Genomic DNA, 15008 nt, shown 5'->3' with positions numbered 1-15008 from the left:
AATTCTGGATAATTGTTTTTAGAATTATTAATTTAAAAGGAAAATGGTGTAGGAGGGGATAATAGGAGGATGTTATCAGGAAACCACATTATATAGTAAAGTTGAATTTAGCTTTAGGCTGATTTTTGTGCTTGTTATAAGCTTTGATCCTGTTTTTTTGTCTCCTGCAGTAGTCTGAACCCCATCCTTTATGGCTACCTGGATGAGAACTTCAAGCGTTGTTTCCGTGAGTTCTGCACCCCAAGTCCTTCAGTGTTGGAGATACAGAATTCATCCAGGACTGGAGCCAGTAGCCGCAAGATCCCACAGCGTGAACACATCAGCGCAAACACAGGAGAAAGGTCCAATCAACAGGTCACCAGTGTCTGTATTACTTGAATGTTTTTAAAGGAGTAGTTAGGTAGGAGCATTTAGTGGAAGAGTCTTTCACTCTGTGTTTCAATGTTAAAGGAGAACATCAACAGCTTCCAAATATCTGTACAGTTGGTGGCACAGCTGGTAAGCTTGGCTTGCATAATGTTTGTTGCCAGAAGCAGAGATAATGAAAGTCACTGTGCCCCCTCAAAAGTATGTGCAATCTAAACTGACATGCAATACTGTGCAGAAGTCTTGAGCCTGCCTTCATTTTTTCATATCTTGCTTCCAAGGAGCCAGACTTTCTTGACATTTTTATTAACAACAGTTCTCCTGTTTTTTCCAATTTCCAAGGCGGTTTATTTGTTAGTGTTGGTGGGGTTTTTTTTTGGTAAGCTTGTTAACACTGACCTATGAACCACTTGAGCATTAGAAAGACATCTAACTCAAAGGACAAACTAGTGTCATGAATATAAGTCATAGACAACCTTTTAAATAGTATCTTTAGGCACTTTGTCATTAGCAGCGAGTTTCAAAAGGAAGATGACACAGTTTGATAGTCAGAAAATAGCTCCGGTTTTTCACCGAGAAGGTGATTCTCAAAATGCTATTGCATGTATGGTGTGTCCTTAAAAAATTGAGGAAACTGGACAAAAGGAGATGAACAACATGTGAAAGTCATGTTCTTCGGAAACAAAAAAAAATCTAGCAAAGTCGTGACACAGGACCTGAGAGATGCATCTGCCCCTTCACTGTAGCATCATCAGTAAAGGTCTCTGTAGAAGGGTGGCAATAGAGAAGCCTTTCTTAAGGGAGGGAAAGAGTCATTTCTCACTGGCTGCAGTGTGAAAATCAAAGCATAAACATGGTGAAGGCTCTGCCATGGTTTGAGGCTTATTTCAACCAGTGGGGGATTTTGTCAAACTGATGGTTTTATGAATGTAGAAAAGTACTGTCAGATTTTGTAATACCACAAAGCATCTAACTGGTGATAGCTTCATTTTCTTTTCCTAAACACACTGTTTTGCCTTAAATACTGTGTTTCTGCATATGTTAAACCTTTTTTCAATAAATTTGCGTCACCCAGTTCTCTTTTCCATAAAAAATGAGGGGAGGCTCAAGTCTTAATTTTGAACAGAACCAAGTTAAAAATGTCTATTCCTGCTTGTAGCATTAGGCTAACTTAAGCTAAGGCTGTAGCATCATTTCATACCGTGTACTATGTCTACTGCATAACAGGGCGAATTTCAACAGCACAGTGTTGTCTCAAATTGAACACAGCATTATGTAGATAGAGAAAATGACATTTGAAAATACCTGGTTTCTGTTGCAGCTCTTTGTTTTATGTCTTCCCTTCCCTTCTTTTATTTCGGTGCCTTTTGCGTTCTCTCAGTGTTTTCTGTTCATTTTGTGTGAGACATTTTGAAGAATACGTTCTCATTTGGCGTTTGGTGCTTTTATTTCCCCCCATTATTCTCTCACTATCTTCATTAACGTCTGATTGAGTTCACCTGTTTCTTATTATGCTCGGCTTATGGTGGGCTTTTAAACCCAGTTCCAGCCCAGCCCTCTATGCTCCCACTCTGACGTGTATAATTGCTACTAATATGACTACTGAAGGGTCTCGAAATTACAATGGTAGGGTACACTTTGTTAAGATTCTTCATCTATCTCAGTTTATCCTCCTATCAGATGGACCTATTAGGATCAAGTCCTTACTCAAAAATATGCCAGTTTTGGTTCAAATGTATTTGTTATAATTCTTATAATTCTTTTTTTTTTGGTTCTTTATTAAACACATTAATAACAACAAAGTAAAATGCACTTTTTGAAAGCATGTACAACATTTCCACAAAAGTAAATTTGTTTCCATAATATTTAGCTAGCTGAGCTCTGACTGCACTTCTTGCACTTCACTGCAGTGCTTCTTGTTTACATTTAATTTGTGTCTATGTCCGGACCATTAAACGAAACAGTCATGTTTGCTTTACAAAGATGAAAGCAGTATCAAACTCTCAGCAACAAAGCAATAATGAATTTATCGCCAAACCTCAAAGTTATCCAAGAATTTCTAGTGAACTCATGGCCATTTGTTCACAAAGTGTGTAATAAGATAAACATCCTTTCTTTCTCTGCAGGTATGACTAGCCTTGGAGGGGTCGTCAGTGGACTCTCGCTGTTGTGGCAGTGTTCCCAATGACGATCTCAACTCAGAAGTCACCCAGGTCACCACGGGGCTCTGATTATCCACGTACACATAAGCCACATTCGCACAACCATACAGGACACGGCTAAGACACAACAGCACAGAACATTTTAGCCAGAATGCGTAACTGCATCAGGCCACTACTCTGCCAGCTAGTGTACCTAACTACATGGCTGTGCAAGCTTTTTTACACATTGGTTACATTGATTGGGCAGCACAACCGGACTGTTTGTGGAGTGGATTTGTGGCATGTTTTTTTTCACTGGATGCACATGCTTCAAATGTAGCTCTGTGTGAGTCTAAGCTAAAACAATCCCTAAATTCAATCTGTTAACAGCTCCACACCTGCAGGGCCAAAAGATGATAGGCCTCAGGATCTATGATTAGGAGACACATGGGAGAATAAGCCGTCTTTAGCCTATCACTGTGCCAAAAGGAGATTTGTAAGATATTCAACTAAGATGCAACAAAATTTGTCAAAGGGGATAACAATGCTATAATGCTGAATCCCCTTTTTACAGCACAGGTGGCCTCGAGGTAGCTGGAAACCTAAAATGGCAGCAGGTTTTGTTTTAATGTGGACTGTTGACAGTACAGGAGCCTTCACTGTGTTATTTTAAAACAAAACAAAACAAAACAACCCCCCCCCCCCACCACCACCACCACCACCACCACCACATCTGATTAAAAGGAATGCACATACCTCACATACAAATGTATATAGAAGAACGGTCCTGTTTTTAACATTTGCAGGGGGGACCTCCACCGTGTAGTCATACTCAACTCATACAAGTTATACTCAAAGAAAACCAGTCATTACCACATCAGGGTGTCTGAATTGAAGTCTGCACTAAGTTGAGAGGTAAAACTATTTGTGTTACATTAGTATTGTATGGACTACACAGATTCAATATGTGTGGTAAACATAAAAATATACTGACAGAACTATAAAAGCCACTTTCACAAGTCACCGATACGTATATGTGTCTTGTTTTGTTCTTTCTGCTTTGTACAGAGCTGCCCCATTCATCAAAGTCTCTCGTATTAACTAATTCATTATAGTGTAAAAAATAAATCAGTTAATTGTATTTGTCAAGCTCATATGGCTTCAGACCAGTCTGCCACTTTTTTTCCAGATGTCTAAAAAGAACAGATCACCGTGTTGCTGCGTGGCACAGGATCTGCTTATCGTTGGTTCTTTTCCTCTGTCACTGCATGAAGACATGATCGCAGAGAAAATGTCTTTCATAGCTACTTACAGCGCCTCACACTGCTTCTATATCAGATCAGCAGCTTTTCACTTTTACACCTGATTAGCGGAATTTTCCGTTGAGTGATCTACGTAGTGCCGTTCAAACTTTGGCCACTTCAAGAAGATGAGTTGTGAGTTGCACTGCACTCAGTAACGATTTCACCATGAAGCACAGATGTAGTACAGTGTTGTACTTTCTCTGCAAACTCTGACATATGTACGAATGTCTATTTGTTTACCACAGTGTATCCTTGTGGATGCTCTAAACCAGCAAAAAACTTTCATCAGCCTGTCCTGCACAACCTTCAGTGTGTGTTGTTGCCGCAAATAGTGCAGACGTATGCTTTTACCAGTGTATAGTTAAGCAGCCATTACAACAGGTATGGGTTGAAGTGGAGTCACTTCTCTGAAAAAGTTTAGCCAAGCGGGACTGTAACACCTGTTGTAATCACTAGAATTGCTTGTGCCTACGTGTTGTGCCATATGCCAAACTTGAGCGCCTTTTTTCATAGTAGCTCTACGCGATATTCAATGTACTGGTATTTTTTTCTAAGGATCTGTAAAAGTAAATGATTGTATTAATCTGCCATGTAAAATACTGTAAGTATTCTGTCGCTTTTTTTAATGAATGTGAAATCATTAAAATCAGTGTGGTCCTACACAATATAAATATATATATATATATATATATATATATATATATATATATATATATATATATTGTCTTATTAAATCTGCTTTTAATCGGGACGTGTGTAAATCAGAATACTGTGTATGTAAATTGTTGTACACAGAGAGTTTAACTTAACAAATTGTTTTTGATGAAAAGTGCTATGCGAGGATGTCACACTGTGCATACTGGTTCAGTGTGAAAGACTAAACTGTAGATGATTCTTCGCAGCCCATCAACCTTCAAAATAGCAGCAAAATTTGCTCTGTGGTGCATGAGCTGTCAAATGTTGTATCTCATGCGCAATGTGTTCTTCATGGCAACGAGAACATTATGTTTCATTTCACAAAACACATCATGTAAACAAAGGAGTCAAATGTCACCTTTTGTGCAGCGTTTCAGGCCAGGGATGAAGAGAAGGAATGAACAGTTGCAGCAGTAAACAAAGGGAGGAAGGGTTTTAATCGGACTATGTTTCCACCTGAAGTCTAGAGAAATTCCTGTTTAGATAACTTGAACTTTAGAGTGGCTATAGCTGAGTGTGAGAGCTGAGAGTTTGCCACATTTGTTAACTGTGTCGTAGATTAATAATCTCCTCGGGGTGAATGATGTCCTTCTGCACATTGTATAACAAGAAAATTTGTTATGCCGAAAAAGCATACATGCTAGAAAAGTTTAGGTTTGCTCTAGTGTTGCAAATAATTAAATATCAGCGAGCCAGGCAATCTGTTTAAATGTCTCCAATGCTGAAGCTATATGCATGGCATTGTTGTATTTGAAAGTTGTCTTTCATGCATTTGTTTGTGTTTGTATGAAGTAATTGTTGCAATAATTTTACAGGAGCAATCAGAGGAAGACAAACAGGCTTGGAAAAAAGAAAGAGGAAGCAAATCAAACTAATATTACCTAAAATAGCACAACATTTGTAATCTGCTACCAACTTAAAAGCCTCAACCCACTTATAGAGATAAAAAGACTCAGGCTGGTCTCAGAATTCAAGCACTAGAAGCTCAGTAGATATTTGATCATATATGTAGCAGTAAAGTTCATATTTAAGACCCTGTTTTCAATATTCTTTAGCTTACTTTAACCAGCTAACTGTAGGTGAAATGGTTTCAGTCCATAAAACTAAAGGTTGCTGCTACAAACAAGAAGCCTGCTTTGATCTACTTCTGCTAAAAATCAAGGATCCATTGATTCAGTATTAACTAGAGAGCCTCTCTGGAGAGCACACCATTCTCCAAGACCAATAACCTATCCTGCAATTTTAAATTGACTCTTGCCTGAACAACTCGAAAAACAAAAAATAGCGAGGTGAAAAATCTTTCACCTTTACGTTTTGTAACTGCATGTGTGCAGATACAATAAGAGGATGATACTCTAATTCCATTCAAATGATGAAAAACAATACTCTATCCATCCTGAAGCTCAGCAAGGTACATTTAACATGTGCAAGATGCAACATCTGGCTCCGAGTGCACCTAGAACTAAGTCATTACCGTCCTTGAGCTGTACATGTGCTGCCATGAAACTCTCTCTTCTTTATTTTGTTATTTATGACAATTATAAAAAAATGTATTCTGGTCTTAAAGTGACATTTCTTGTAATTTAATGTTAAAAACAAGAATTTATGATTTATGGATGGTTCTCTGTAACACTGTTCATGTAATATTGCAGTTATCTGGTTGTTGTCTATGGAATAAAGTGTCATTATAAATCTAACCGAACTACCTTTATTCTTGCATTTAAATAAAACATTATCTACATTCCAGTCTTCCTTGTATTCAAAAACAAGAATGTTTTCCAACACAGCGCAGCTTGTCTGTGAACCCAGAGACAAATACAAATACTGACAACAGAAACAGATCATGAGGAAAAATGAACTATACAAAATACATTTTGTTGCCTTCAGGCAGACTTTACTCACATTCAGCAGCTGATTTCTCCCATTAATCACGCATTACCTCCTACTACTATAATTTATCACCAGATAATCTATAAACATATTGCTGCGACATTTGGAAATTTCACATGTCAGCCTTTGGGTGCTGCATCACCTCAGAGTGATGTTAACTTTTAAAAATGACAAGATTTCAACATAAGGCTATACATCCACACATTCAGAAGAAATTTACATTCACTGACATGCCTGAAAACACTTATGCCAGGACCACTCGCGGATGCTGGGCATGCACGTGCCAGTGGAAGCAGAAGGCAGAGGATTGGCTGGTTGTAGAAAATGGGGATGAGTCAGGTGAAAGCACATGTAGTCAGGAAGCAAACGTGGGCGTCATCATGCGTCATCATTTTTCAAAAGTCTGGAACCGCTGCCAAATGTGTACCTGTATGTGAGAATGGGTAATGAGTCCCCTATGAGCACCTGTGCACTGCAGCAGTGGCTAAAAACTATGTGGTGCATTTCTTTTTCTTTGGTATGTTCCTTCAGTCTGCTGTAATAACACCACAAGTGCCCTGTAAGCTTGACATATTAATAACACTCAGCGAGCACGTGTTTTTTTAAATCTTTTTTTTCTTTTTAGCAATTCTGCTTGTAATTCTCTTAAATGTTATTCAATGTTCAAGGATTCACATGCAAATGAAAACCATCTAAAATCTATTGTGTCTCCCTTGTATATTTGAAATGATAGTTTTCTCAGCGGTTGGGCCTGATTACGGCCAGGTGCATTTCGTTTGCAGCGCTCTCACTCAGCAAGGGGGCACTCGCTTGACATATGGTGCAGTATGGCGTAATATGTGTTACCAAGTGTCAAGGGAAAGTAAAACAGGGCATTTTAAAAGGACCGAAAACTGTTTCAGCAGCATTTCATTTTGCTCACTCTGGGATTGATTGTCTGGATAGCTGCATAAAAAAACGAAAAAAAGAAATGATTTAGAGAGGCTATTTCCAAACATATTGGAAAGATGTCCCAGATTGCCACTTCACTGTTTTTGTCTAAAATACAGCTACGCTCAAAACTTATAATGTTTATGAATATAGACTCCATTCAGTCTGAGCATGTCTGTGTAATGTGCACGAGGGTTGTACACATCATCATGGTTTCAGAAGTGCATGGAAGTGTTCACAGCATGTATTTGCTGCATAGATGCTTCAAACCCCATCTTGTCATGTAAGCGGCTGCTCAGGAGCCAGACATTGCCTTATTGGACTTGGCAGCATGATTTATCCTGTCATAGCAATTATTACGAAGTGACAGTGATTGTCCCGTCTTCCTGCAGAGACCGAGACCTCACCCAGACCCGATGTTGTGAATCTGCCCTTTTCCATATGGAAAGCCAATCAACCAAAACAAACCTAATTCCCCAAAATCCAAGTTTAATAACTTGATATTTAAAAGGTTAAACCTTTGTCTTGGGGACAAAATTCAGGGTCTGTGTAAGGAGATTTGTTGTATAAAATAATACAGAAACACAATACTGTGACCTATTTCATGCTCCAGTCTGGAAACTTAATATGCGCTTGTGCATGCAGGGGAGAGCTGATAAGTTATGTATGCAAATGCGCTCTTTCTGATAATCTTTTTTCAAAACTGGACAAATTTGATAAGATATTTGTGATGCACGCGAACATTTCAGTTTAGTAAAACAAACAGAAAGCTTTCTCTTTCTCTTGAATACTAAACGTTTATGTTTGTGGATTATCCAAAAGAAATATGTCTCATGTGTGATCCACCCATGTAAATGGTTGCTTTTGTATTAATAGTGAGCAAGAAACATAAACAAGGGGACATTTTTATGAGTTGTTATTATGAGAAATAGAAGATTTATGAAAGACAAAATAAATGCAAAACAAACATTTACTCTTTAATAACTTCACTGAGATTTATGGTCTCATTAATAAATGAGTTTAGACTAAAGACTCTTTGTTTAGACTAAAGACTTGCATCACATCATCTCCAATAGTCTTGGCTTCATTAGTGAAATAAACTATTTTTTACTTACTTAAATACGGCTTCTATTTGTTTCAGTCATGCAGTCTTACCTGCTTACCTGGTGGGAAAACCATGTGCTGCTTTCTAATAACAAACTCCTGCATGATTGAAGCATGTAAGAAATAGAAAGACTAATTAGTTTATTTTTCATTTGTTTTATAGCAGCAAAAAACATAAATCTGTTATGAAATCTCAAACAAGGAGGGTCAAAAAGGAGTGAGTTTGTGTGTTCGGGGCTGTGTCGAATCCAATTTAAGTCCTTCAGGCCTTGATACCCCAGCGCTCCTCTGCGCTTTCATAGAGCGGTGCTTTCCTCAGGCTATTTCACACTTAGATAAATGGCTAGCTGGCTCTCCTCATTTGATGGAGAGGAACATAGCATTTTACTGCAATGGCTCACAACACATAGGGAGGGTGAGAGCCAGATGCCACAGTCAGAATCTCAGGTGTGGCGAGGAAATGAAAGTCATGGAGGAAAGACACAGAGCAAGCAAGCAAAAAAAAGCCAGCTGGTAGAGCTTATCTAAGCAAATCAGCGTGACAGACCACTGAGTCCCACAAAACTGCCACCACCTTATGGCTCTAGTTGCCAATAAACCAGCCATCCAGCAAAAAGTGGGCAGTTTGTCATCTGACCAATAAGTTGCCTCCGTTTGTCAGTCCTCCAACCAACCACGACTCTGAGTACCCAACAGGGTGTAGTTTTCTTGTGCTTCCCCGTTTATCTCCAGTGCACGGTGGTTGGGAATGAGCCCAGTTTTAAATCAATAGAAATATCGCTGACTCCATTTCTTACTATGCTGTTACTCAACGAGACTGTGGGGCACGGGAACCATCCAGTCAGGTAATATTCCCATCAATCCACCTGATTTCATTACCCTGTTCTCCGCTAGTGCTTTGCTTTGCACTTCCCAGTTCCCAGCTCACTAAAAGATTGGCTATCAAAGTTTGATTATCACATCCCAGCAGCTATTATTTTGCCATAGGTGTAACTCTCTCAGAGTGAGATAAAAATTTACATATTTTTTGTTTCTGATTGGAAAGCCAAAAATCCCCATAAAACTACTGGAAACACATATATAATCTGTCTGTACTCATATAATTTTCATATATTTACAGCACCCATTATTTAAAACTTGCATGACATTTTCTTCCACACATTGCAAGACAGTTACACACTTTGGGACTTTTATTAAGGGCTTTTCAGCAGATGTTGTAATACCAGCTACAAAGACACTTTCAACACTACTTGACACAATTTCTAACATCAAGGTCTTCCTGATGCATACATAAAGATTCTGAATAAATTGAGCAGGTTTGCTCTCTAACCAGACCCTCCAACAAAAAATCATTCCAGCACTTCTGAAATTCACACACGAAGAGATAAAAACATTGAAGGACTTGGACTGAGGCTAGAAAAAGCTTCGTTGCATTTTCTTACACATCAAGATCAGACAAGTCAAATGAGTGATTGCTTTGCTTGTCAATTCATTTTTTCAGATCCCAGTTTATTATAATTATGGCACTGGGCTTTGAGGCTTGTTTATTATTAGTAGATTTAGCTTGTTTATTTCTCATACTAATTGCAGTCTAAGTTTATCCTCTGGTAACACAGGCCTGTTATCCACCTATCTTCTTCCACTTCTCCAACATGCAAACTCCACACTGAAAGACCACAGAATGGATTTAAACCCAGGACCTTGTTATTGTGAGGTGACAGTGCTAACCACTAAACCACTCTGCCAGCCAATCAACAAAGATTGCCAAGGAATTTCTTTGAAATAAAAACTGAAAAAAAAACAACTAATTCTTAAACCTCTTTACTATTTCTATTAAATTCTGCTCTTTTTTGCAGACAAAGTTTTTTATATAAATATTATATTATATTCAGTTGTATGTTGTCCACTTAAAATGCAGTGCATGTTATGAAAATTGTTGAATACTGAACAACAGAGTGCTACAGACTGAAATTTAATTGGGAAATGTAGAGCAGAAGCATAATTTAACAGGCTTTATTGGCGGAACCTATTTTTCTACACCTTCTATCTCACTGTTGCACCTTCGAGCGGACACCAGAAGACTGAGCATAATAATCATGCCTTTATTCACATTGTTGCCGAACCCTTTTAACAGTCCGCTGCACTTATTTTGCATTCAGCTCATACCAAGGGATTAGAGTCTCAAGAGGCTGGAGAGTTTTTATCCTTCAGCTTCGCTAAACTCTGCATGCTTCTCTGTTATATGCAAAGCCACAAGCAATGTAAACAACATCCCATCTCCACCACAGCTAAGGTGTCACTCGGCTTTGTTTTCCGTGCCAGTGGTTTCTGCCAGGATGTGCTGTTGAGAATATCATCCCTGGGGTTCAGCAGGGTCACTTGCCCCTGCCTTCCTTCCCTCCCCATCTCCAGCTGCCTCCCTGAGGGCTATCAGGAGGGGCTATGCCCTTACCTGCTGGTCTCTGGCAGGTAGCTCCACGCCCTCCTGGGTTTTAAATGCACCATAGAACACACATGCATCAGCGGGTGGAGGGAGGGAGAAGTTGGCCGTCCGATTGGGGTCTGGAATGTGGGGCCTCCCTGCTGCTGCCGAGCCGGGGCAGTCTGCTTCTTTCCACCCCAGCGAAAAGGGTAACACCACCTGGGTCTGGGTGCAGTTTCCCCCTCCAGGGGCCTAGACCCGGGGCTTAGAGTACGCTTGGGGAGTGTGATTGTGTGTACAGTGTCTCTTTATGTCTGTCTCCACGTTGGGTGAGTGTTGAGTAATTGCATATGAGAGCATGAGGGTGGGAATGGATGTTTGTATCTGTGTGTGCCTGTATGTCTGTGTCTATATGTCAGGTTGGGTATCAGACGCCACCTCTCTGGGGACATCTCAGGTCCTCCAAGGTTTGGAGGCCTATCTCCCCCCACTTCCCCTGCCAGTGGCAGACGCCCTCAGACATCGGTGCGTTGGTGGTTCTTTGTGTCCGGGGATGGGCGTCCGGGTACCCACCGGCTCACTCCTTGGTGGCTGCTTGTCGGGACCTGGAGCCTGGGTCTCGCTCGGGCCACTTCGGGGGTGGGGTGCCCTCGGCGTCTCGGCCTGGGGCCGGTCACTCTGGCACAGCTGGCTGCCGGCGGAGCTCATGGGCATGTCACTGCAACCCCCCCTGGCCTCTGCTCCGCGGCTGCTGAGTGACCCCTCATCTGGGACTCTCCTCAGCTCTTTCTGGGACAGTGGTGCAGCTGCCCCTCTGTTTGTCTTCCTTGGTCTCTTGTGTTCTGAGGGCCTCTGGATGTCTGGAGTCTTGATCTCCTCCATACCTGCTTCATGCCCTGGGGGACGGGGCTATGGCTCCCCACACCCTCTAGCAGATCATTACATGAAGGAACCTTTTAATACAAGCGCGCTCATGTTCACAGGTGTACACACGGGTGCTCACACACACAAACTACACCGTTTTGGCTCCTACCTCAAAGCTCCTACCTCAAAGCTGTTGATCTTACGCGCTGCACAATAATGTCTAATATTAAGTATTTACTGTTATATTCCCATAGATCATCGTGATGTTGTTTAATATGTTGCTCTTTTTTTTTTCTTCTGCTTGCTTTCTCTTTTTTCTTTCTCAACAGGTGATCCAGGTGATTGATATATGTATTTTTTGTCTGCTTATTTTGTTGTTTTTTTGTTTTTTGCCCTTTATCCCCGTCCCTCTTCCCCGCTGTTTTTCTTTCCCTCTTTCTTTCTCTCCTTTCTTTTCCCCAGTCTGTCCCGTATTTAACAAGTAAAAATAAAATAAAATAAATAATAAAAGGTGAATCAAATAGAACATTACGGCACGGCTGGGATGGTCCATTTGGTAAAGTAAATGCGTTGGGCGTCTTTCTTCACCTTTAGACAATAATTCTGATGGCAAAAGAGCAAAACGGGACAGACAAAAAAAAAAATAAAAAAAAGAGAGAATATCATCCCTGGGGTTCAGTTTGATAAATCCACCTTCCTGTTTTATTGCTATAATCAGTAGCGGTTTTAGATACGGGCGACACGGGCAGTTGCCCGGGGCGGCAACGTGGTGGGGGGCGGCATCACGGACATTGGCAAAAAAAAAATTTGCTCATACTCATGCTGCCCCGACATCAGCCAGCGCATATTGGGAATGGCATAGGCACCGATCGGTTTTCTATCGCCCATTTGCTGGGAGTAAGGGCGCCCTCCGTTTGTGAGGTGCGCCGGCTGCTTGCTGCACAGGGAGGAGAGGGCGGGGCGGCGGGGGAGTCTCTGGCTGGCTGGAGCAGCGTCTAATAACCAACTCGCAAAATAAAAACAAAATAAAAACAAAACAACAAACACGAAAACACCAGACATCATGATACAGACTTATAATTTGCACCGATGTTTTTTCGAAATTCTATACACGAAAAGTGAGCGCGAGAGCCCTCGGTGCGCCTACTCGCTGCTGAAGTCAAAGTAAACTTTAAGGTCATCTCCGCTACATACAGTCCAGTATATAGAGAGATGAGACAACGAGGCTCCAGTTACAGCAGTGCAAGTAAACAAACAATATATATAAGAAGAAAATAAATATACACTTTAGGACTCGGGGTAAAGGGATCAATAACAATTTAAAATTTACAGTTTGATGATTTAAAGTCTCACACACAACCCGTCGAAAGGGGAGGGGGCCCTGCTGCTTCCAAATAGAGCAGATTTCATTCATAATGATGTAAATCCAAGCCCATCATGTATTCATGATTTGAATCCTGGGTTGTGCGAAATCTCAGAAATGCACCCTAGACAAAGTGAATCTGTGAACTAAGGTGTAGGTCTATTAGGTTATGTTGTGGTGATCCTCGAGTTGGGGGATTTGTGTTCATACTGGAGTGCAAAATTAAAACCAAGATGGACAAGAAAAGTTCAAAGCCATCAGGTGCTCAGTTTAGAAAAAAGAGAAAATAAGAGGAGGAGAAACGAGCAAAAGATGCAGGTAAGCAGATGTGTGATTGGATAATGGCAGGTCATCCTGAAACAATCAGAATCAGAATACTTTATTAATCCCTAACAAAATTATGTGAGTTACAGTTGCTCCAAGAAGAAATGGTGAAAATAGTAACAGTAACAGACTAAACTCCAAACAATACAATATGTTACAGATTTTAATATTAATTAGTCATTGTCAGTTGTTGATTTGTCCTGTTCTCATTGTATGACGAATTATGATGGCTGTTTGGTAGCTGTTTGCATACTATGCATACTCTCTCTCTCTTCATGTGTGTGTGTCTGTGTGTGTTTCTGTGGTGAAATTCAGTATGGTTCCGACAACAGTTTTATGTTAATGTATAATCCTTAATATGTTTTATGTGTGTGTGTGTGGGGGGGGCGCCAGAGGGAGTGTTCGCCCGGGGCGCCAAACGGGCTAGGACCGCCACTGGCTATAATCCATCATGCCACGTTATTTTCATCATATATTTTTCTACAGAACGAGTGAGCTAGACCGTTGATAGCGAAGAGCAGTCCTCATGGGACATAATTCAATGTGGTATGTTGTCTTCTGTAGTTTAATCAAATGTAAAAATAAACCTTAATGAAATGGTCCTATAACATGGAAAACGCTTTTGTGTATTTAAATACTGATCTGATCTGACACATCATAGGAATGTAACTTTGATGGCACTATTCTGTTTTTCCAGCGATTTCTTCCAGATTTCTAGTTATTTCTAAATGTTGCCGAATTCCAACTCATTGCTGCATATACGGCTCCTGGGATCAAAAGCAGAAACATTCTTCAGTAAAACCTTCAAACACCAATTTTTGCAGCTACCCAGATGACCATGACAGTCTCAGAACAGTAATAAAGAGATGATTCAGCTCTATAAACAACCAACCAAACTGAAAATATATAAAGAACATGCAAAATTCAGGTAATCATCCAAAGTGCAGTATGTTATCTTAAAAGGGTTGGGACTGAAAATAAGTTTGGTAATAAAAATAAATATAACTCTCGGGAGAATGCGTTTGCAAAAAATTAAAATTACCTTCGGGTAACCTCAACGCACATCTTTCTGTTATCGTGCCTTAGAGATGAACACAGTCTATGAGATGCACAAAAACTATTAAAATTAATGAAGCCGAGGAGTCGTGTGCTCATAGTTTCTGTAGAAATGTTGGATTGAAATTGTTTTCCCCAAAGAAGCATTTTACAATGTTCAGCCAGACAGTAAAATGTTATAGTAGATGTAGTAATAGTTTTTACTAGACCTTCATGGCTCCCAGAAAATGATCTGAATGCGACAGATACCAGAAGTCTCGATGTTTATTTCCTTTGTGTTTCTTTAGTTGGGACCCTAATGGCATTCACACTGCCCTTGGGATAAATTACAGCCTGTTATGTATTCATAAAATGTATCCATTTATTGTCAGGTCAAAAAGTTAAAGTGTCCAGTACCATTGTGACTAAACACTAACATTCCCCAGGAATAAAATAGCAGTAACACAGGCACCAAAGTCCAAGGAATGTCAGTTAGAGTCAGCAACTTGTAGATATGACCCTAAACCGTACCTTGAGTTTTTAGTTGTCCAAATATCAGCATAAAACAG

General features: G+C 40.2%; 1 protein-coding gene across 3 annotated transcripts in view; it reads left to right on the top strand.

Moving 5' to 3' along the window:
- The window catches only part of oprm1 (opioid receptor, mu 1), a 39321-nt gene extending 33563 nt beyond the window's left edge, over window positions 1-5758 (top strand). Inside the window, exons 5-6 of one of the 3 annotated variants that reach the window (XM_085182742.1) lie at window positions 171-341; window positions 2493-5758. In XM_085182742.1, the coding sequence (XP_085038868.1) occupies window positions 171-341; window positions 2493-2502 (181 nt within the window). In that variant the 3' untranslated portion in view covers window positions 2503-5758. Of the gene's footprint in view, window positions 1-170 lie in introns of all 3 variants that reach the window. The other 2 variants (XM_085182741.1, XM_085182740.1) reach the window with 2 other exon arrangements.
- The last annotated feature ends 9250 nt before the right edge of the window (window positions 5759-15008 follow it).

The sequence above is a fragment of the Neolamprologus multifasciatus genome, chromosome 13 (genome assembly GCF_963576455.1).
Source record: "Neolamprologus multifasciatus chromosome 13, fNeoMul1.2, whole genome shotgun sequence".
Classification (NCBI taxonomy): Eukaryota; Metazoa; Chordata; class Actinopteri; order Cichliformes; family Cichlidae; genus Neolamprologus; species Neolamprologus multifasciatus.
This window is presented reverse-complemented; position numbering and strand designations above follow the sequence as displayed.